Raw genomic sequence first — 26,720 nt, 5'->3', positions numbered from 1 at the left:
GATAGAACACAACACTGTCCACTAGGAGATAGAACACAACACTGTCCACTAGGAGATAGAACACAACACTGTCCACTAGGAGATAGAACACAACACTGTCCACTAGGAGATATAACACAACACTGTCCACTAGGGGATAGAACAGAACACTGTCCACTAGGAGATAGAACACAACACTGTCCACTAGGAGATAGAACACAACACTGTCCACTAGGAAATTGAGCAGAACACTGTCCACTAGGACATAGAACACAACACTGTCCACTAGGAGATAGAACACAACACTGGGGATAGAACAGAACACTGTCCACAGAACACTGTCCACTAGGAGATGGAACACAACACTGTCCACTAGGAGATAGAACACAACACTGTCCACTAGGAGATAGAACACAACACTGGGGATAGAACATAACACTGTCCACTAGGAGATAGAACAGAACACTGTCCACTAGGAGATAGAACACAACACTGTCCACTAGGAGATAGAACACAACACTGTCCACTAGGAGATAGAACACAACACTGTCCACTAGGAGATAGAACACAAAACTGTCCACTAGGAGATAGAACAGAACACTGTGGGGATAGAACACAACACTGTCCACTAGGAGATAGAACAGAACACTGTGGGGATAGAACACAACACTGTCTACTAGGAGATAGAACACAATACTGTCCACTAGGAGATAGAACACAACACTGTCCACTAGGAGATAGAACACAACACTGTCCACTAGGAGATATAACACAACACTGTCCACTAGGAGATAGAACAGAACACTGTGGGGATAGAACACAACACTGTCCACTAGGAGATAGAACAGAACACTGTGGGGATAGAACACAACACTGTCTACTAGGAGATAGAACAGAACACTGTCCACTAGGAGATAGAACAGAACACTGTGGGGATAGAACACAACACTGTCCACTAGGAGATAGAAAAGAACACTGTGGGGATAGAACACAACACTGTCCACTAGGAGATAGAACACAACACTGTCCACTAGGGGATAGAACAGAACACTGTCCACTAGGAGATAGAACACAACACTGTCCACTAGGAGATAGAACACAACACTGTCCACTAGGAGATAGAACACAACACTGTCCACTAGGAGATAGAACACAACACTGTCCACTAGGAGATAGAACACAAAACTGGGGATAGAACACAACACTGTCCACTAGGAGATAGAACACAATACTGTCCACTAGGAGATAGAACACAACACTGTCCACTAGGAGATAGAACACAACACTGTCCACTAGGAGATAGAACACAACACTGTCCACTAGGAGATAGAACACAACACTGTCCACTAGGAGATAGAACACAACACTGTCCACTAGGGGATAGAACAGAACACTGTCCACTAGGAGATAGAACACAACACTGTCCACTAGGAGATAGAACACAACACTGTCCACTAGGAAATTGAGCAGAACACTGTCCACTAGGACATAGAACACAACACTGTCCACTAGGAGATAGAACACAACACTGGGGATAGAACAGAACACTGTCCACAGAACACTGTCCACTAGGAGATGGAACACAACACTGTCCACTAGGAGATAGAACACAACACTGTCCACTAGGAGATAGAACACAACACTGGGGATAGAACATAACACTGTCCACTAGGAGATAGAACAGAACACTGTCCACTAGGAGATAGAACACAACACTGTCCACTAGGAGATAGAACACAACACTGTCCACTAGGAGATAGAACACAACACTGTCCACTAGGAGATAGAACACAAAACTGTCCACTAGGAGATAGAACAGAACACTGTGGGGATAGAACACAACACTGTCCACTAGGAGATAGAACAGAACACTGTGGGGATAGAACACAACACTGTCTACTAGGAGATAGAACACAATACTGTCCACTAGGAGATAGAACACAACACTGTCCACTAGGAGATAGAACACAACACTGTCCACTAGGAGATAGAACAGAACACTGTGGGGATAGAACACAACACTGTCCACTAGGAGATAGAACAGAACACTGTGGGGATAGAACACAACACTGTCTACTAGGAGATAGAACAGAACACTGTCCACTAGGAGATAGAACAGAACACTGTGGGGATAGAACACAACACTGTCCACTAGGAGATAGAACAGAACACTGTGGGGATAGAACACAACACTGTCCACTAGGAGATAGAACACAACACTGTCCACTAGGGGATAGAACAGAACACTGTCCACTAGGAGATAGAACACAACACTGTCCACTAGGAGATAGAACACAACACTGTCCACTAGGAAATTGAGCAGAACACTGTCCACTAGGACATAGAACACAACACTGTCCACTAGGAGATAGAACACAACACTGGGGATAGAACAGAACACTGTCCACAGAACACTGTCCACTAGGAGATGGAACACAACACTGTCCACTAGGAGATAGAACACAACACTGTCCACTAGGAGATAGAACACAACACTGGGGATAGAACATAACACTGTCCACTAGGAGATAGAACAGAACACTGTCCACTAGGAGATAGAACACAACACTGTCCACTAGGAGATAGAACACAACACTGTCCACTAGGAGATAGAACACAACACTGTCCACTAGGAGATAGAACACAAAACTGTCCACTAGGAGATAGAACAGAACACTGTGGGGATAGAACACAACACTGTCCACTAGGAGATAGAACAGAACACTGTGGGGATAGAACACAACACTGTCTACTAGGAGATAGAACAGAACACTGTCCACTAGGAGATAGAACAGAACACTGTGGGGAAAGAACACAACACTGTCCACTAGGAGATAGAACAGAACACTGTGGGGATAGAACACAACACTGTCCACTAGGAGATAGAACAGAACACTGTGGGGATAGAACACAACACTGTCCACTAGGAGATAGAACAGAACACTGTGGGGATAGAACACAACACTGTCCACTAGGAGATAGAACAGAACACTGTGGGGATAGAACACAACACTGTCCACTAGGAGATAGAACAGAACACTGTGGGGATAGAACACTACACTGTCCACTAGGAGATAGAACACAACACTGTCCACTAGGAGATAGAACACAACACTGTCCACTAGGAGATAGAACAGAACACTGTCCACTAGGAGATAGAACAGAACACTGTCCACTAGGAGATAGAACACAACACTGTCCACTAGGAGATAGAACACAACACTGTCCACTAGGAGATAGAACAGAACACTGTGGGGATAGAACACATCACTGTCCACTAGGAGATAGAACACAACACTGTCCACTAGGAGATAGAACACAACACTGTCCACTAGGAGATAGAGCACAACACTGTCCACTAGGAGATAGAACACAACACTGTCCACTAGGAGATAGAACACAACACTGTCCACTAGGAGATAGAACACAACACTGTCCACTAGGAGATAGAACACAAAACTGGGGAGAGAACACAACACTGTCCACTAGGAGATAGAACACAACACTGTCCACTAGGAGATAGAACACAATACTGTCCACTAGGAGATAGAACACAACACTGTCCACTAGGAGATAGAACACACCACTGTCCACTAGGAGATAGAACACAACACTGTCCACTAGGGGATAGAACAGAACACTGTCCACTAGGAGATAGAACACAACACTGTCCACTAGGAGATAGAACACAACACTGTCCACTAGGAAATTGAGCAGAACACTGTCCACTAGGACATAGAACACAACACTGTCCACCAGGAGATAGAACACAACACTGGGGATAGAACAGAACACTGTCCACAGAACACTGTCCACTAGGAGATGGAACACAACACTGTCCACTAGGAGATAGAACACAACACTGTCCACTAGGAGATAGAACACAACACTGGGGATAGAACATAACACTGTCCACTAGGAGATAGAACAGAACACTGTCCACTAGGAGATAGAACACAACACTGTCCACTAGGAGATAGAACACAACACTGTCCACTAGGAGATAGAACACAACACTGTCCACTAGGAGATAGAACACAAAACTGTCCACTAGGAGATAGAACAGAACACTGTGGGGATAGAACACAACACTGTCCACTAGGAGATAGAACATAACACTGTGGGGATAGAACACAACACTGTCTACTAGGAGATAGAACACAATACTGTCCACAAGGAGATAGAACACAACACTGTCCACTAGGAGATAGAACACAACACTGTCCACTAGGAGATAGAACACAACACTGTCCACTAGGAGATAGAACAGAACACTGTGGGGATAGAACACAACACTGTCCACTAGGAGATAGGACAGAACACTGTGGGGATAGAACACAACACTGTCTACTAGGAGATAGAACAGAACACTGTCCACTAGGAGATAGAACAGAACACTGTGGGGATAGAGCACAACACTGTCCACTAGGAGATAGAACAGAACACTGTGGGGATAGAACACAACACTGTCCACTAGGAGATAGAACACAACACTGTCCACTAGGGGATAGAACAGAACACTGTCCACTAGGAGATAGAACACAACACTGTCCACTAGGAAATTGAGCAGAACACTGTCCACTAGGACATAGAACACAACACTGGGGATAGAACAGAACACTGTCCACAGAACACTGTCCACTAGGAGATGGAACACAACACTGTCCACTAGGAGATAGAACACAACACTGTCCACTAGGAGATAGAGCACAACACTGTCCACTAGGAGATAGAACACAACACTGTCCACTAGGAGATAGAACACAACACTGTCCACTAGGAGATAGAACACAACACTGTCCACTAGGAGATAGAACACAAAACTGGGGAGAGAACACAACACTGTCCACTAGGAGATAGAACACAACACTGTCCACTAGGAGATAGAACACAATACTGTCCACTAGGAGATAGAACACAACACTGTCCACTAGGAGATAGAACACACCACTGTCCACTAGGAGATAGAACACAACACTGTCCACTAGGGGATAGAACAGAACACTGTCCACTAGGAGATAGAACACAACACTGTCCACTAGGAGATAGAACACAACACTGTCCACTAGGAAATTGAGCAGAACACTGTCCACTAGGACATAGAACACAACACTGTCCACCAGGAGATAGAACACAACACTGGGGATAGAACAGAACACTGTCCACAGAACACTGTCCACTAGGAGATGGAACACAACACTGTCCACTAGGAGATAGAACACAACACTGTCCACTAGGAGATAGAACACAACACTGGGGATAGAACATAACACTGTCCACTAGGAGATAGAACAGAACACTGTCCACTAGGAGATAGAACACAACACTGTCCACTAGGAGATAGAACACAACACTGTCCACTAGGAGATAGAACACAACACTGTCCACTAGGAGATAGAACACAAAACTGTCCACTAGGAGATAGAACAGAACACTGTGGGGATAGAACACAACACTGTCCACTAGGAGATAGAACAGAACACTGTGGGGATAGAACACAACACTGTCTACTAGGAGATAGAACACAATACTGTCCACAAGGAGATAGAACACAACACTGTCCACTAGGAGATAGAACACAACACTGTCCACTAGGAGATAGAACACAACACTGTCCACTAGGAGATAGAACAGAACACTGTGGGGATAGAACACAACACTGTCCACTAGGAGATAGAACAGAACACTGTGGGGATAGAACACAACACTGTCTACTAGGAGATAGAACAGAACACTGTCCACTAGGAGATAGAACAGAACACTGTGGGGATAGAGCACAACACTGTCCACTAGGAGATAGAACAGAACACTGTGGGGATAGAACACAACACTGTCCACTAGGAGATAGAACACAACACTGTCCACTAGGGGATAGAACAGAACACTGTCCACTAGGAGATAGAACACAACACTGTCCACTAGGAAATTGAGCAGAACACTGTCCACTAGGACATAGAACACAACACTGGGGATAGAACAGAACACTGTCCACAGAACACTGTCCACTAGGAGATGGAACACAACACTGTCCACTAGGAGATAGAACACAACACTGTCCACTAGGAGATAGAACACAACACTGGGGATAGAACATAAGACTGTCCACTAGGAGATAGAACAGAACACTGTCCACTAGGAGATAGAACACAAGACTGTCCACTAGGAGATAGAACACAACACTGTCCACTAGGAGATAGAACACAACACTGTCCACTAGGAGATAGAACACAAAACTGTCCACTAGGAGATAGAACAGAACACTGTGGGGATAGAACACAACACTGTCCACTAGGAGATAGAACAGAACACTGTGGGGATAGAACACAACACTGTCCACTAGGAGATAGAACACAACACTGTCCACTAGGGGATAGAACAGAACACTGTCCACTAGGAGATAGAACACAACACTGTCCACTAGGAAATTGAGCAGAACACTGTCCACTAGGACATAGAACACAACACTGTCCACTAGGAGATAGAACACAACACTGGGGATAGAACAGAACACTGTCCACAGAACACTGTCCACTAGGAGATGGAACACAACACTGTCCACTAGGAGATAGAACACAACACTGTCCACTAGGAGATAGAACACAACACTGGGGATAGAACATAACACTGTCCACTAGGAGATAGAACAGAACACTGTCCACTAGGAGATAGAACACAAGACTGTCCACTAGGAGATAGAACACAACACTGTCCACTAGGAGATAGAACACAACACTGTCCACTAGGAGATAGAACACAAAACTGTCCACTAGGAGATAGAACAGAACACTGTGGGGATAGAACACAACACTGTCCACTAGGAGATAGAACAGAACACTGTGGGGATAGAACACAACACTGTCTACTAGGAGATAGAACAGAACACTGTCCACTAGGAGATAGAACAGAACACTGTGGGGATAGAACACAACACTGTCCACTAGGAGATAGAACAGAACACTGTGGGGATAGAACACAACACTGTCCACTAGGAGATAGAACAGAACACTGTGGGGATAGAACACAACACTGTCCACTAGGAGATAGAACAGAACACTGTGGGGATAGAACACAACACTGTCCACTAGGAGATAGAACAGAACACTGTTGGGGATAGAACACAACACTGTCCACTAGGAGATAGAACAGAACACTGTGGGGATAGAACACAACACTGTCCACTAGGAGATAGAACACAACACTGTCCACTAGGAGATAGAACACAACACTGTCCACTAGGAGATAGAACAGAACACTGTCCACTAGGAGATAGAACAGAACACTGTCCACTAGGAGATAGAACACAACACTGTCCACTAGGAGATAGAACACAACACTGTCCACTAGGAGATAGAACAGAACACTGTGGGGATAGAACACATCACTGTCCACTAGGAGATAGAACACAACACTGTCCACTAGGAGATAGAAAACAACACTGTCCACTAGGAGATAGAACACAACACTGTCCACTAGGAGATAGAACACAACACTGTCCACTAGGAGATAGAACACAACACTGTCCACTAGGAGATAGAACACAACACTGTCCACTAGGAGATAGAACACAAAACTGGGGATAGAACACAACACTGTCCACTAGGAGATAGAACACAATACTGTCCACTAGGAGATAGAACACAACACTGTCCACTAGGAGATAGAACACAACACTGTCCACTAGGAGATAGAACACAACACTGTCCACTAGGAGATAGAACACAACACTGTCCACTAGGAGATAGAACACAACACTGTCCACTAGGGGATAGAACAGAACACTGTCCACTAGGAGATAGAACACAACACTGTCCACTAGGAGATAGAACACAACACTGTCCACTAGGAAATTGAGCAGAACACTGTTCACTAGGACATAGAACACAACACTGTCCACTAGGAGATAGAACACACCACTGGGGATAGAACAGAACACTGTCCACAGAACACTGTCCACTAGGAGATGGAACACAACACTGTCCACTAGGAGATAGAACACAACACTGTCCACTAGGAGATAGAACACAACACTGGGGATAGAACATAACACTGTCCACTAGGAGATAGAACAGAACACTGTCCACTAGGAGATAGAACACAACACTGTCCACTAGGAGATAGAACACAACACTGTCCACTAGGAGATAGAACACAACACTGTCCACTAGGAGATAGAACACAAAACTGTCCACTAGGAGATAGAACAGAACACTGTGGGGATAGAACACAACACTGTCCACTAGGAGATAGAACAGAACACTGTGGGGATAGAACACAACACTGTCTACTAGGAGATAGAACACAACACTGTGGGGATAGAACAGAACACTGTCCACTAGGAGATAGAACACAACACTGTCCACTAGGAGATAGAACACAACACTGTCCACTAGGAGATAGAACAGAACACTGTCCACTAGGAGATAGAACACAACACTGTCCACTAGGAGATAGAACACAACACTGTCAACTAGGAGATAGAACACAACACTGTGGGGATAGAACAGAACACTGTCCACTAGGAGATAGAACACAACACTGTGGGGATAGAACAGAACACTGTCCACTAGGAGATAGAACAGAACACTGTCCACTAGGGGATAGAACAGAACACTGTCCACTAGGAGATAGAACAGAACACTGTCCACTAGGAGATAGAACACAACACTGTGGGGATAGAACACAACACTGTCCACTAGGAGATAGAACAGAACACTGTGGGGATAGAACACAACACTGTCCACTAGGAGATAGAACAGAACACTGTGGGGATAGAACACAACACTGTCCACTAGGAGATAGAACAGAACACTGTGGGGATAGAACACAACACTGTCCACTAGGAGATAGAACAGAACACTGTGGGGATAGAACACAACACTGTCCACTAGGAGATAGAACACAACACTGTCCACTAGGAGATAGAACACAACACTGTCCACTAGGAGATAGAACAGAACACTGTCCACTAGGAGATAGAACAGAACACTGTCCACTAGGAGATAGAACACAACACTGTCCACTAGGAGATAGAACACAACACTGTCCACTAGGAGATAGAACAGAACACTGTGGGGATAGAACACATCACTGTCCACTAGGAGATAGAACACAACACTGTCCACTAGGAGATAGAAAACAACACTGTCCACTAGGAGATAGAACACAACACTGTCCACTAGGAGATAGAACACAACACTGTCCACTAGGAGATAGAACACAACACTGTCCACTAGGAGATAGAACACAACACTGTCCACTAGGAGATAGAACACAAAACTGGGGATAGAACACAACACTGTCCACTAGGAGATAGAACACAATACTGTCCACTAGGAGATAGAACACAACACTGTCCACTAGGAGATAGAACACAACACTGTCCACTAGGAGATAGAACACAACACTGTCCACTAGGAGATAGAACACAACACTGTCCACTAGGAGATAGAACACAACACTGTCCACTAGGGGATAGAACAGAACACTGTCCACTAGGAGATAGAACACAACACTGTCCACTAGGAGATAGAACACAACACTGTCCACTAGGAAATTGAGCAGAACACTGTTCACTAGGACATAGAACACAACACTGTCCACTAGGAGATAGAACACACCACTGGGGATAGAACAGAACACTGTCCACAGAACACTGTCCACTAGGAGATGGAACACAACACTGTCCACTAGGAGATAGAACACAACACTGTCCACTAGGAGATAGAACACAACACTGGGGATAGAACATAACACTGTCCACTAGGAGATAGAACAGAACACTGTCCACTAGGAGATAGAACACAACACTGTCCACTAGGAGATAGAACACAACACTGTCCACTAGGAGATAGAACACAACACTGTCCACTAGGAGATAGAACACAAAACTGTCCACTAGGAGATAGAACAGAACACTGTGGGGATAGAACACAACACTGTCCACTAGGAGATAGAACAGAACACTGTGGGGATAGAACACAACACTGTCTACTAGGAGATAGAACACAACACTGTGGGGATAGAACAGAACACTGTCCACTAGGAGATAGAACACAACACTGTCCACTAGGAGATAGAACACAACACTGTCCACTAGGAGATAGAACAGAACACTGTCCACTAGGAGATAGAACACAACACTGTCCACTAGGAGATAGAACACAACACTGTCAACTAGGAGATAGAACACAACACTGTGGGGATAGAACAGAACACTGTCCACTAGGAGATAGAACACAACACTGTGGGGATAGAACAGAACACTGTCCACTAGGAGATAGAACAGAACACTGTCCACTAGGGGATAGAACAGAACACTGTCCACTAGGAGATAGAACAGAACACTGTCCACTAGGAGATAGAACACAACACTGTGGGGATAGAACAGAACACTGTCCACTAGGAGATAGAACACAACACTGTGGGGATAGAACAGAACACTGTCCACTAGGAGATAGAACAGAACACTGTCCACTAGGGGATAGAACAGAACACTGTCCACTAGGAGATAGAACAGAACACTGTGGGGATAGAACACATCACTGTCCACTAGGAGATAGAACACAACACTGTCCACTAGGAGATAGAACACAACACTGTCCACTAGGAGATAGAACACAAAACTGTCCACTAGGAGATAGAACACAACACTGTCCACTAGGAGATAGAACACAACACTGTCCACTAGGAGATAGAACACAACACTGTCCACTAGGAGATAGAACACAACACTGTGGGGATAGAACAGAACACTGTCCACTAGGAGATAGAACACAACACTGTGGGGATAGAACAGAACACTGTCCACTAGGAGATAGAACAGAACACTGTCCACTAGGGGATAGAACAGAACGCTGTCCACTAGGAGATAGAACAGAACACTGTCCACTAGGGGATAGAACAGAACACTGTCCACTAGGAGATAGAACAGAACACTGTGGGGATAGAACACAACACTGTCTACTAGGAGATAGAACAGAACACTGTCCACTAGGAGATAGAACAGAACACTGTGGGGATAGAACACAACACTGTCCACTAGGAGATAGAACAGAACACTGTGGGGATAGAACACAACACTGTCCACTAGGAGATAGAACAGAACACTGTGGGGATAGAACACAACACTGTCCACTAGGAGATAGAACAGAACACTGTGGGGATAGAACACAACACTGTCCACTAGGAGATAGAACAGAACACTGTGGGGATAGAACACAACACTGTCCACTAGGAGATAGAACACAACACTGTCCACTAGGAGATAGAACACAACACTGTCCACTAGGAGATAGAACAGAACACTGTCCACTAGGAGATAGAACAGAACACTGTCCACTAGGAGATAGAACACAACACTGTCCACTAGGAGATAGAACACAACACTGTCCACTAGGAGATAGAACAGAACACTGTGGGGATAGAACACATCACTGTCCACTAGGAGATAGAACACAACACTGTCCACTAGGAGATAGAAAACAACACTGTCCACTAGGAGATAGAACACAACACTGTCCACTAGGAGATAGAACACAACACTGTCCACTAGGAGATAGAACACAACACTGTCCACTAGGAGATAGAACACAACACTGTCCACTAGGAGATAGAACACAAAACTGTGGATAGAACACAACACTGTCCACTAGGAGATAGAACACAATACTGTCCACTAGGAGATAGAACACAACACTGTCCACTAGGAGATAGAACACAACACTGTCCACTAGGAGATAGAACACAACACTGTCCACTAGGAGATAGAACACAACACTGTCCACTAGGAGATAGAACACAACACTGTCCACTAGGGGATAGAACAGAACACTGTCCACTAGGAGATAGAACACAACACTGTCCACTAGGAGATAGAACACAACACTGGGGATAGAACAGAACACTGTCCACAGAACACTGTCCACTAGGAGATGGAACACAACACTGTCCACTAGGAGATAGAACACAACACTGTCCACTAGGAGATAGAACACAACACTGGGGATAGAACATAACACTGTCCACTAGGAGATAGAACAGAACACTGTCCACTAGGAGATAGAACACAACACTGTCCACTAGGAGATAGAACACAACACTGTCCACTAGGAGATAGAACACAACACTGTCCACTAGGAGATAGAACACAAAACTGTCCACTAGGAGATAGAACAGAACACTGTGGGGACAGAACACAACACTGTCCACTAGGAGATAGAACAGAACACTGTGGGGATAGAACACAACACTGTCTACTAGGAGATAGAACACAACACTGTGGGGATAGAACAGAACACTGTCCACTAGGAGATAGAACACAACACTGTCCACTAGGAGATAGAACACAACACTGTCCACTAGGAGATAGAACAGAACACTGTCCACTAGGAGATAGAACACAACACTGTCCACTAGGAGATAGAACACAACACTGTCAACTAGGAGATAGAACACAACACTGTGGGGATAGAACAGAACACTGTCCACTAGGAGATAGAACACAACACTGTGGGGATAGAACAGAACACTGTCCACTAGGAGATAGAACAGAACACTGTCCACTAGGGGATAGAACAGAACACTGTCCACTATGAGATAGAACAGAACACTGTCCACTAGGAGATAGAACACAACACTGTGGGGATAGAACAGAACACTGTCCACTAGGAGATAGAACACAACACTGTGGGGATAGAACAGAACACTGTCCACTAGGAGATAGAACAGAACACTGTCCACTAGGGGATAGAACAGAACACTGTCCACTAGGAGATAGAACAGAACACTGTGGGGATAGAACACATCACTGTCCACTAGGAGATAGAACACAACACTGTCCACTAGGAGATAGAACACAACACTGTCCACTAGGAGATAGAACACAACACTGTCCACTAGGAGATAGAACACAACACTGTCCACTAGGAGATAGAACACAACACTGTCCACTAGGAGATAGAACACAACACTGTCCACTAGGAGATAGAACACAACACTGTGGGGATAGAACAGAACACTGTCCACTAGGAGATAGAACACAACACTGTGGGGATAGAACAGAACACTGTCCACTAGGAGATAGAACAGAACACTGTCCACTAGGGGATAGAACAGAACACTGTCCACTAGGAGATAGAACAGAACACTGTCACTAGGAGATAGAACACAACACTGTGGGGATAGAACAGAACACTGTCCACTAGGAGATAGAACACAACACTGTGGGGATAGAACAGAACACTGTCCACTAGGAGATATAACAGAACACTGTCCACTAGGGGATAGAACAGAACACTGTCCACTAGGAGATAGAACAGAACTCTGTGGGGATAGAACACATCACTGTCCACTAGGAGATAGAACACAACACTGTCCACTAGGAGATAGAACACAACACTGTCCACTAGGAGATAGAACACAACACTGTCCACTAGGAGATAGAACACAACACTGTCCACTAGGAGATAGAACACAACACTGTCCACTAGGAGATAGAACACAACACTGTCCACTAGGAGATAGAACACAACACTGTCCACTAGGAGATAGAACAGAACACTGTCCACTAGGAGATAGAACAGAACACTGTGGGGATAGAACACATCACTGTCCACTAGGAGATAGAACACAACACTGTCCACTAGGAGATAGAACACAACACTGTCCACTAGGAGATAGAACACAACACTGTCCACTAGGAGATAGAACACAACACTGTCCACTAGGAGATAGAACACAACACTGTCCACTAGGAGATAGAACACAACACTGTCCACTAGGAGATAGAACACAACACTGTGGGGATAGAACAGAACACTGTCCACTAGGAGATAGAACACAACACTGTGGGGATAGAACAGAACACTGTCCACTAGGAGATAGAACAGAACACTGTCCACTAGGGGATAGAACAGAACACTGTCCACTAGGAGATAGAACAGAACACTGTCACTAGGAGATAGAACACAACACTGTGGGGATAGAACAGAACACTGTCCACTAGGAGATAGAACACAACACTGTGGGGATAGAACAGAACACTGTCCACTAGGAGATATAACAGAACACTGTCCACTAGGGGATAGAACAGAACACTGTCCACTAGGAGATAGAACAGAACTCTGTGGGGATAGAACACATCACTGTCCACTAGGAGATAGAACACAACACTGTCCACTAGGAGATAGAACACAACACTGTCCACTAGGAGATAGAACACAACACTGTCCACTAGGAGATAGAACACAACACTGTCCACTAGGAGATAGAACACAACACTGTCCACTAGGAGATAGAACACAACACTGTCCACTAGGAGATAGAACACAACACTGTCCACTAGGAGATAGAACACAACACTGTCCACTAGGAGATAGAACACAACACTGTCCACTAGGAGATAGAACACAACACTGTCCACTAGGAGATAGAACACAACACTGTCCACTAGGAGATAGAACACAAAACTGGGGATAGAACACAACACTGTCCACTAGGAGATAGAACACAACACTGTCCACTAGGAGATAGAAAAGAACACTGTCCACTAGGAGATAGAACAGAACACTGTCCACTAGGAGATAGAACACAACACTGTCCACTAGGAGATAGAACACAACACTGTCCACTAGGAGATAGAACAGAACACTGTGGGGATAGAACACATCACTGTCCACTAGGAGATAGAACACAACACTGTCCACTAGGAGATAGAACACAACACTGTCCACTAGGAGATAGAACACAACACTGTCCACTAGGAGATAGAACACAACACTGTCCACTAGGAGATAGAACACAACACTGTCCACTAGGGGATAGAACAGAACACTGTCCACTAGGAGATAGAACACAACACTGTCCACTAGGGGATAGAACAGAACACTGTCCACTAGGAGATAGAACACAACACTGTCCACTAGGAGATAGAACACAACACTGTCCACTAGGAAATTGAGCAGAACACTGTCCACTAGGACATAGAACACAACACTGTCCACTAGGAGATAGAACACAACACTGGGGATAGAACAGAACACTGTCCACAGAACACTGTCCACTAGGAGATGGAACACAACACTGTCCACTAGGAGATAGAACACAACACTGTCCACTAGGAGATAGAACACAACACTGGGGATAGAACAGAACACTGTCCACTAGGAGATAGAACAGAACACTGTCCACTAGGAGATAGAACACAACACTGTCCACTAGGAGATAGAACACAACACTGTCCACTAGGAGATAGAACACAACACTGTCCACTAGGAGATAGAACACAAAACTGTCCACTAGGAGATAGAACAGAACACTGTGGGGATAGAACACAACACTGTCCACTAGGAGATAGAACAGAACACTGTGGGGATAGAACACAACACTGTCTACTAGGAGATAGAACACAACACTGTGGGGATAGAACAGAACACTGTCCACTAGGAGATAGAACACAACACTGTCCACTAGGAGATAGAACACAACACTGTCCACTAGGAGATAGAACAGAACACTGTCCACTAGGAGATAGAACACAACACTGTCCACTAGGAGATAGAACACAACACTGGGGATAGAACAGAACACTGTCCACTAGGAGATAGAACAGAACACTGTCCACTAGGAGATAGAACACAACACTGTCCACTAGGAGATAGAACACAACACTGTCCACTAGGAGATAGAACACAAAACTGTCCACTAGGAGATAGAACACAACACTGGGGATAGAACATAACACTGTCCACTAGGAGATAGAACAGAACACTGTCCACTAGGAGATAGAACACAACACTGTCCACTAGGAGATTGAACACAACACTGTCCACTAGGAGATAGAACACAACACTGTCCACTAGGAGATAGAACACAAAACTGTCCACTAGGAGATAGAACAGAACACTGTGGGGATAGAACACAACACTGTCCACTAGGAGATAGAACAGAACACTGTGGGGATAGAACACAACACTGTCTACTAGGAGATAGAACAGAACACTGTCCACTAGGAGATAGAACAGAACACTGTGGGGATAGAACACAACACTGTCCACTAGGAGATAGAACAGAACACTGTGGGGATAGAACACAACACTGTCCACTAGGAGATAGAACAGAACACTGTGGGGATAGAACACAACACTGTCCACTAGGAGATAGAACAGAACACTGTGGGGATAGAACACAACACTGTCCACTAGGAGATAGAACAGAACACTGTGGGGATAGAACACAACACTGTCCACTAGGAGATAGAACAGAACACTGTGGGGATAGAACACAACACTGTCCACTAGGAGATAGAACAGAACACTGTGGGGATAGAACACAACACTGTCCACTAGGAGATAGAACACAACACTGTCCACTAGGAGATAGAACACAACACTGTCCACTAGGAGATAGAACAGAACACTGTCCACTAGGAGATAGAACACAACACTGTCCACTAGGAGATAGAACACAACACTGTCCACTAGGAGATAGAACAGAACACTGTGGGGATAGAACACATCACTGTCCACTAGGAGATAGAACACAACACTGTCCACTAGGAGATAGAACACAACACTGTCCACTAGGAGATAGAACACAACACTGTCCACTAGGAGATAGAACACAACACTGTCCACTAGGAGATAGAACACAACACTGTACACTAGGAGATAGAACACAACACTGTCCACTAGGAGATAGAACACAAAACTGGGGATAGAACACAACACTGTCCACTAGGAGATAGAACACAATACTGTCCACTAGGAGATAGAACACAACACTGTCCACTAGGGGATAGAACAGAACACTGTCCACTAGGAGATAGAACACAACACTGTCCACTAGGAGATAGAACACAACACTGTCCACTAGGAAATTGAGCAGAACACTGTCCACTAGGACATAGAACACAACACTGTCCACGAGGAGATAGAACACAACACTGGGAATAGAACAGAACACTGTCCACAGAACACTGTCCACTAGGAGATGGAACACAACACTGTCCACTAGGAGATAGAACACAACACTGTCCACTAGGAGATAGAACACAACACTGGGGATAGAACATAACACTGTCCACTAGGAGATAGAACAGAACACTGTCCACTAGGAGATAGAACACAACACTGTCCACTAGGAGATAGAACACAACACTGTCCACTAGGAGATAGAACACAACACTGTCCACTAGGAGATAGAACACAAAACTGTCCACTAGGAGATAGAACAGAACACTGTGGGGATAGAACACAACACTGTCCACTAGGAGATAGAACAGAACACTGTGGGGATAGAACACAACACTGTCCACTAGGAGATAGAACACAACACTGTCCACTAGGAGATAGAACAGAACACTGTCCACTAGGAGATAGAACAGAACACTGTCCACTAGGAGATAGAACACAACACTGTCCACTAGGAGATAGAACACAACACTGTCCACTAGGAGATAGAACAGAACACTGTGGGGATAGAACACATCACTGTCCACTAGGAGATAGAACACAACACTGTCCACTAGGAGATAGAACACAACACTGTCCACTAGGAGATAGAACACAACACTGTCCACTAGGAGATAGAACACAACACTGTCCACTAGGAGATAGAACACAACACTGTACACTAGGAGATAGAACACAACACTGTCCACTAGGAGATAGAACACAAAACTGGGGATAGAACACAACACTGTCCACTAGGAGATAGAACACAATACTGTCCACTAGGAGATAGAACACAACACTGTCCACTAGGAGATAGAACACAACACTGTCCACTAGGAGATAGAACACAACACTGTCCACTAGGAGATAGAACACAACACTGTCCACTAGGAGATAGAACACAAAACTGTCCACTAGGAGATAGAACAGAACACTGTGGGGATAGAACACAACACTGTCCACTAGGAGATAGAACAGAACACTGTGGGGATAGAACACAACACTGTCCACTAGGAGATAGAACAGAACACTGTGGGGATAGAACACAACACTGTCCACTAGGAGATAGAACACAACACTGTCCACTAGGAGATAGAACACAACACTGTCCACTAGGAGATAGAACAGAACACTGTCCACTAGGAGATAGAACAGAACACTGTCCACTAGGAGATAGAACACAACACTGTCCACTAGGAGATAGAACACAACACTGTCCACTAGGAGATAGAACAGAACACTGTGGGGATAGAACACATCACTGTCCACTAGGAGATAGAACACAACACTGTCCACTAGGAGATAGAACACAACACTGTCCACTAGGAGATAGAACACAACACTGTCCACTAGGAGATAGAACACAACACTGTCCACTAGGAGATAGAACACAACACTGTACACTAGGAGATAGAACACAACACTGTCCACTAGGAGATAGAACACAAAACTGGGGATAGAACACAACACTGTCCACTAGGAGATAGAACACAATACTGTCCACTAGGAGATAGAACACAACACTGTCCACTAGGAGATAGAACACAATACTGTCCACTAGGAGATAGAACACAACACTGTCCACTAGGAGATAGAACACAACACTGTCCACTAGGAGATAGAACACAACACTGTCCACTAGGAGATAGAACACAACACTGTCCACTAGGAGATAGAACACAACACTGTCCACTAGGGGATAGAACAGAACACTGTCCACTAGGAGATAGAACACAACACTGTCCACTAGGAGATAGAACACAACACTGTCCACTAGGAAATTGAGAAGAACACTGTCCACTAGGACATAGAACACAACACTGTCCACGAGGAGATAGAACACAACACTGGGAATAGAACAGAACACTGTCCACAGAACACTGTCCACTAGGAGATGGAACACAACACTGTCCACTAGGAGATAGAACACAACACTGTCCACTAGGAGATAGAACACAACACTGGGGATAGAACATAACACTGTCCACTAGGAGATAGAACAGAACACTGTCCACTAGGAGATAGAACACAACACTGTCCACTAGGAGATAGAACACAAAACTGGGGATAGAACACAACACTGTCCACTAGGAGATAGAACACAATACTGTCCACTAGGAGATAGAACACAACACTGTCCACTAGGAGATAGAACACAACACTGTCCACTAGGAGATAGAACACAACACTGTCCACTAGGAGATAGAACACAACACTGTCCACTAGGAGATAGAACACAACACTGTCCACTAGGGGATAGAACAGAACACTGTCCACTAGGAAATTGAGCAGAACACTGTCCACTAGGACATAGAACACAACACTGTCCACTAGGAGATAGAACACACCACTGGGGATAGAACAGAACACTGTCCACAGAACACTGTCCACTAGGAGATGGAACACAACACTGTCCACTAGGAGATAGAACACAACACTGTCCACTAGGAGATAGAACACAACACTGGGGATAGAACATAACACTGTCCACTAGGAGATAGAACAGAACACTGTCCACTAGGAGATAGAACACAACACTGTCCACTAGGAGATAGAACACAACACTGTCCACTAGGAGATAGAACACAACACTGTCCACTAGGAGATAGAACACAAAACTGTCCACTAGGAGATAGAACAGAACACTGTGGGGATAGAACACAACACTGTCCACTAGGAGATAGAACAGAACACTGTGGGGATAGAACACAACACTGTCTACTAGGAGATAGAACACAACACTGTGGGGATAGAACAGAACACTGTCCACTAGGAGATAGAACACAACACTGTCCACTAGGAGATAGAACACAACACTGTCCACTAGGAGATAGAACAGAACACTGTCCACTAGGAGATAGAACACAACACTGTCAACTAGGAGATAGAACACAACACTGTGGGGATAGAACAGAACACTGTCCACTAGGAGATAGAACACAACACTGTGGGGATAGAACAGAACACTGTCCACTAGGAGATAGAACAGAACACTGTCCACTAGGGGATAGAACAGAACACTGTCCACTAGGAGATAGAACAGAACACTGTCCACTAGGAGATAGAACACAACACTGTGGGGATAGAACAGAACACTGTCCACTAGGAGATAGAACACAACACTGTGGGGATAGAACAGAACACTGTCCACTAGGAGATAGAACAGAACACTGTCCACTAGGGGATAGAACAGAACACTGTCCACTAGGAGATAGAACAGAACACTGTGGGGATAGAACACATCACTGTCCACTAGGAGATAGAACACAACACTGTCCACTAGGAGATAGAACACAACACTGTCCACTAGGAGATAGAACACAACACTGTCCACTAGGAGATAGAACACAACACTGTCCACTAGGAGATAGAACACAACACTGTCCACTAGGAGATAGAACACAACACTGTCCACTAGGAGATAGAACACAACACTGTCCACTAGGAGATAGAACACAACACTGTCCACTAGGAGATAGAACACAACACTGTCCACTAGGAGATAGAACACAACACTGTCCACTAGGAGATAGAACACAACACTGTCCACTAGGAGATAGAACACAAAACTGGGGATAGAACACAACACTGTCCACTAGGAGATAGAACACAACACTGTCCACTAGGAGATAGAACATAACACTGTCCACTAGGAGATAGAACAGAACACTGTCCACTAGGAGATAGAACACAACACTGTCCACTAGGAGATAGAACACAACACTGTCCACTAGGAGATAGAACACAACACTGTCCACTAGGAGATAGAACACAAAACTGTCCACTAGGAGATAGAACAGAACACTGTGGGGATAGAACACAACACTGTCCACTAGGAGATAGAACAGAACACTGTGGGGATAGAACACAACACTGTCTACTAGGAGATAGAACACAACACTGTGGGGATAGAACAGAACACTGTCCACTAGGAGATAGAACACAACACTGTCCACTAGGAGATAGAACACAACACTGTCCACTAGGAGATAGAACAGAACACTGTCCACTAGGAGATAGAACACAACACTGTCAACTAGGAGATAGAACACAACACTGTGGGGATAGAACAGAACACTGTCCACTAGGAGATAGAACACAACACTGTGGGGATAGAACAGAACACTGTCCACTAGGAGATAGAACAGAACACTGTCCACTAGGGGATAGAACAGAACACTGTCCACTAGGAGATAGAACAGAACACTGTCCACTAGGAGATAGAACACAACACTGTGGGGATAGAACAGAACACTGTCCACTAGGAGATAGAACACAACACTGTGGGGATAGAACAGAACACTGTCCACTAGGAGATAGAACAGAACACTGTCCACTAGGGGATAGAACAGAACACTGTCCACTAGGAGATAGAACAGAACACTGTGGGGATAGAACACATCACTGTCCACTAGGAGATAGAACACAACACTGTCCACTAGGAGATAGAACACAACACTGTCCACTAGGAGATAGAACACAACACTGTCCACTAGGAGATAGAACACAACACTGTCCACTAGGAGATAGAACACAACACTGTCCACTAGGAGATAGAACACAACACTGTCCACTAGGAGATAGAACACAACACTGTCCACTAGGAGATAGAACACAACACTGTCCACTAGGAGATAGAACACAACACTGTCCACTAGGAGATAGAACACAACACTGTCCACTAGGAGATAGAACACAAAACTGGGGATAGAACACAACACTGTCCACTAGGAGATAGAACACAACACTGTCCACTAGGAGATAGAACAGAACACTGTCCACTAGGAGATAGAACAGAACACTGTCCACTAGGAGATAGAACACAACACTGTCCACTAGGAGATAGAACACAACACTGTCCACTAGGAGATAGAACAGAACACTGTGGGGATAGAACACATCACTGTCCACTAGGAGATAGAACACAACACTGTCCACTAGGAGATAGAACACAACACTGTCCACTAGGAGATAGAACACAACACTGTCCACTAGGAGATAGAACACAACACTGTCCACTAGGAGATAGAACACAACACTGTCCACTAGGAGATAGAACACAACACTGTCCACTAGGAGATAGAACACAACACTGTCCACTAGGAGATAGAACACAAAACTGGGGATAGAACACAACACTGTCCACTAGGAGATAGAACACAATACTGTCCACTAGGAGATAGAACACAACACTGTCCACTAGGAGATAGAACACAACACTGTCCACTAGGAGATAGAACACAACACTGTCCACTAGGAGATAGAACACAACACTGTCCACTAGGAGATAGAACACAACACTGTCCACTAGGGGATAGAACAGAACACTGTCCACTAGGAGATAGAACACAACACTGTCCACTAGGAAATTGAGCAGAACACTGTCCACTAGGACATAGAACACAACACTGTCCACTAGGAGATAGAACACAACACTGGGGATAGAACAGAACACTGTCCACAGAACACTGTCCACTAGGAGATGGAACACAACACTGTCCACTAGGAGATAGAACACAACACTGTCCACTAGGAGATAGAACACAACACTGGGGATAGAACAGAACACTGTCCACTAGGAGATAGAACAGAACACTGTCCACTAGGAGATAGAACACAACACTGTCCACTAGGAGATAGAACACAACACTGTCCACTAGGAGATAGAATACAACACTGTCCACTAGGAGATAGAACACAAAACTGTCCACTAGGAGATAGAACAGAACACTGTGGGGATAGAACACAACACTGTCCACTAGGAGATAGAACAGAACACTGTGGGGATAGAACACAACACTGTCTACTAGGAGATAGAACACAACACTGTGGGGATAGAACAGAACACTGTCCACTAGGAGATAGAACACAACACTGTCCACTAGGAGATAGAACAGAACACTGTCCACTAGGAGATAGAACACAACACTGTCCACTAGGAGATAGAACACAACACTGTCCACTAGGAGATAGAACACAACACTGTCCACTAGGAGATAGAACACAACACTGGGGATAGAACAGAACACTGTCCACTAGGAGATAGAACACAACACTGTCCACTAGGAGATAGAACACAACACTGTCCACTAGGAGATAGAACAGAACACTGTCCACTAGGAGATAGAACACAACACTGTCCACTAGGAGATAGAACACAACACTGTCAACTAGGAGATAGAACACAACACTGTGGGGATAGAACAGAACACTGTCCACTAGGAGATAGAACACAACACTGTGGGGATAGAACAGAACACTGTCCACTAGGAGATAGAACAGAACACTGTCCACTAGGGGATAGAACAGAACACTGTCCACTAGGAGATAGAACAGAACACTGTCCACTAGGAGATAGAACACAACACTGTGGTGTATAGGGAGGTGTACAGGGAGGTGTACAGGGAGGTGTATAGGGAGGGAGGGAGGTGTACAGGGAGGTGTACAGGGAGGTATATAGGGAGGTGTACAGGGAGGCGTATAGGGAGGTATATAGGGAGGTGTACAGGGAGGGAGGTGTACATGGAGGGAGGTGTACAGGGAGGGAGGTTTATAGGAAGGGAGGTGTATAGGGAGGGAGGTGTATAGGGAGGGAGGTGTATAGGGAGGGAGGTGTACAGGGAGGGAGGTGTACGTTTGTGTTGAGATTCAGTACAATGTTTTACCTGGAAGTCAGTTCCTTTGCTGTTGAGAGCAACGTTGATGGTGAATGTGGAGGAGTCATGATGGGGTCTCAGGTAGGCCTGTCTGCCGGGGGTGTACTTCACCACGAAGTTCATCACTGCATAGCCCTGTGGAGAACAGCCCAAATCACACATTTACACTGAACAAAAATTAGATTCTTCACTTCTCCAGCGTGCCAGTGGTCACCAAGGTGCGTATTTGGCCCACTGAAGTCGGTTACGACGCCAAACTGCATTCAGGTCAAGACCCTGGTGAGGACGACGAGCACATAGATGAGCTTCCCTCAGACGGATTCTGATAGTTTGTGCAGAAATTATTTTGTTGTGCAAACCCACAGTTTCATCAGCTGTCCGGGTGGCTGGTCTCAGACCATCCCGCAGGTGAAGAATCCGGATGTGGAGGTCATGGACTGGTGTGGGTACACATGGTCTGCGGTTGTGAGGCCGGTTGGATGTACTGCTAAATTATCTAAAACAACTTTTGAGGCGGCTTGTGGTAGATAAATGAACAATAAATGATCTGGCAACAGCTCTGGTGGACATTCCTGCAGTCAGCATGCCTACTGCACGCTCTCTCAAAACTTGAGACATCTGTGACTTTGGGTTGTATGACAAAACTGCAATATGTGGACAGGTGAGACCAAACAAATCTAGTTCCTGTTCATTTTGTACAAGCTGGGCATCCTATTAGTTCTCTCATTGGACTAGAAATGGTAAAGATGTCCTGCAGGGGAAGGGGACATTGAAATCTTCTTCAAAAGGGAATCTTTCTGGATCCACAGGCTGAACACAGTGTCTCCTCTTTGGCCTTAACGAGGAGTTTGACTTGAAACCCTTTTGATGTCTTTCACAAGCTCTTTGTCATTATCTGCTTTCTCAACGTATAAATCACTGACGCATCGAACAATAGATCTGAAGGGGACGTTGGATAATTGCGAATAAATATACTGAATAACTCTGTCATGCACTATGGAGGAGGGTTGACGTAACAGGAGAGTTGACGTAACAGGAGGGTTGATGTAACAGGAGGGTTGGCGTAACAGGAGGGTTGAAGTAACAGGAGGGTTGACGTAACAGGAGGGTTGAGGTAACAGGAGGGTTGGCGTAACAGGAGGGTTGAGGTAACAGGAGGGTTGACGTAACAGGAGGGTTGAGGTAACAGGGGGGGTTGAGGTAACAGGAGGGTTGGCATAACAGGAGGGTTGAGGTAACAGGAGGGTTGACGTAACAGGAGAGTTGACGTAACAGGAGAGTTGACGTAACAGGAGGGTTGACGTAACAGGAGAGTTGACGTAACAGGAGGGTTGACGTAACAGGAGAGTTGACGTAACAGGAGGGTTGATGTAACAGGAGGGTTGACGTAACAGGAGAGTTGACGTAACAGGTAACATGAGGGTTGACTTAACAGGTAACAGGAGGGTTGACTTAACAGGTAACAGGAGGGTTGACGTGACAGGAAGGTTGACGTGACAGGAGGGTTGACTTAACAGGTAACAGGAGGGTTGACTTAACAGGTAACAGGAGGGTTGACGTGACAGGTGACAGGAGGGTTGACGTGACAGGAAGGTTGACGTGACAGGAGGGTTGACTTAACAGGTAACAGGAGGGTTGACGTGACAGGAGGGTTGACTTGACAGGTGACAGGAGGGTTGACGTGACAGACAGACAGACAGACAGACAGGCAGACAGACAGACAGACAGACAGACAGACAGACAGACAGACAGACAGACAGACAGACAGACAGACAGACAGATAGATACCTTGGTGTAGTATCCGGAGAAGACTTTGAGAGTGACGGGGGAAATGAACTCTCTGATGAAGTGTAGCCACTCCTTATCGTAACCGATCTGCTTCATGTGGATGTCGTCAGTCGGCACGGTCTCATAGCCGCCAGTGATCCTCTTGTCCTGATTGGAAGAAAACAGGAAGCAACAACAGGACATTGATAGAACCTACCAGAACCTCCTCCGTGTGGCTGTGTGAGACTGCTGTCTCCAGGGTGATGGATGTGAGGGATGATGACAGATGAGGGTGTGTGTGGGTTTAAACCTGAACGACCTGGACTTGGCAGAGACCCCCCCCCCCCCCCCCCCCCCTTCATGTGGTCGGCTACAACCGAGTTTATCCGGTTTTCAGGGGAAATGGAAAGAGAGCCTGTGCTGAGACTTCCTCTTTTTTTTGATCCTTATCAAGGAGACACTCCACCTTAACTCCTCCTCCACATTCACTGGATTGGTTGAACAGTGCAGAAGAGAACCCCCCCCCCCCCGACAGTTACTTTTACTCTCTCGCAAGAGACCAGAAAGCCGCTCAGGCGTTTTCTTTAACGCTTGCTACGTTAGGCAGAGATCAACCTCATGACTCACAGACACCAGGTATCTCAGAACCACACACCTGTACTATGAACATGAGTTAATAATATATAATATAATATATATAGCACTACATAAAATGACGCACATGAATTAAAACAGGTATCAAAACCTCTTTCATTTCTGTTTTAAAGTCAGATCTGCCAAGCTAACTACAATAGTATTAACAACAGCATGGCCAGGGTTCAATCCAAGGGGCGCTATAACACCATTTTAAAGGGAATGGATGCTCTGTGAACACCAGATGAGGAAGTTGCCTTTAAAATCTGCCGGCTCTGTTTTGCAAGGCTCCTTGGGTTGAATCCCAGCCCTTTGTGTAATAATAACAGATCCGACTGGGTTTATACGGAAAAGGAACAGTATGTACTATGTTTGACCTCTGACCTCGTGGTTGCCTCCAGACCAGGACCCGTAGTGTTCCATCTCCTCCACCAGCTCATCACAGGCCCGCTCCGTGAAGACCGGGAACCAGAACACATCTGGACACGGCTACACACACACACACACACACACACACACACACACACACACACACACACACACACACACACACACACACACACACACACACACACACACACACAGAGGTATGTTTAGAAGGACGAGGCCCCAGAAGACAAATCAATCTACATTTATCAACTTCAACAATTTCAATGAACTCAGGAACTCACAAACAAAATAAAACCTCAGGAAGTTAGGAAGGATTAGTCTATGCTACTCTATCTACATGGAGAAA

General features: G+C 45.2%; 1 protein-coding gene across 1 annotated transcript in view; it reads right to left on the bottom strand.

The window, feature by feature from the left end:
* The window catches only part of LOC139399883 (procollagen-lysine,2-oxoglutarate 5-dioxygenase 2-like), a 31,866-nt gene extending 5,398 nt beyond the window's left edge, over positions 1-26,468 (bottom strand). Inside the window, exons 1-3 of the mRNA XM_071145004.1 lie at positions 26,369-26,468; positions 25,373-25,519; positions 23,594-23,719 (exon numbers count right to left, since the gene is read on the bottom strand). Coding sequence (XP_071001105.1) covers positions 23,594-23,719; positions 25,373-25,519; positions 26,369-26,407 — 312 coding nt within the window. The 5' untranslated portion in view covers positions 26,408-26,468. The remainder of the gene's footprint in view (positions 1-23,593; positions 23,720-25,372; positions 25,520-26,368) is intronic.
* Positions 26,469-26,720: the final 252 nt, after the last annotated feature.

Source organism: Oncorhynchus clarkii, unplaced genomic scaffold, assembly GCF_045791955.1.
Source record: "Oncorhynchus clarkii lewisi isolate Uvic-CL-2024 unplaced genomic scaffold, UVic_Ocla_1.0 unplaced_contig_14031_pilon_pilon, whole genome shotgun sequence".
Lineage (NCBI taxonomy): Eukaryota > Metazoa > Chordata > Actinopteri > Salmoniformes > Salmonidae > Oncorhynchus > Oncorhynchus clarkii.
The sequence above is the reverse complement of the archived record's forward strand: the minus strand, read 5'-3'. Positions and strand labels throughout refer to the sequence as shown.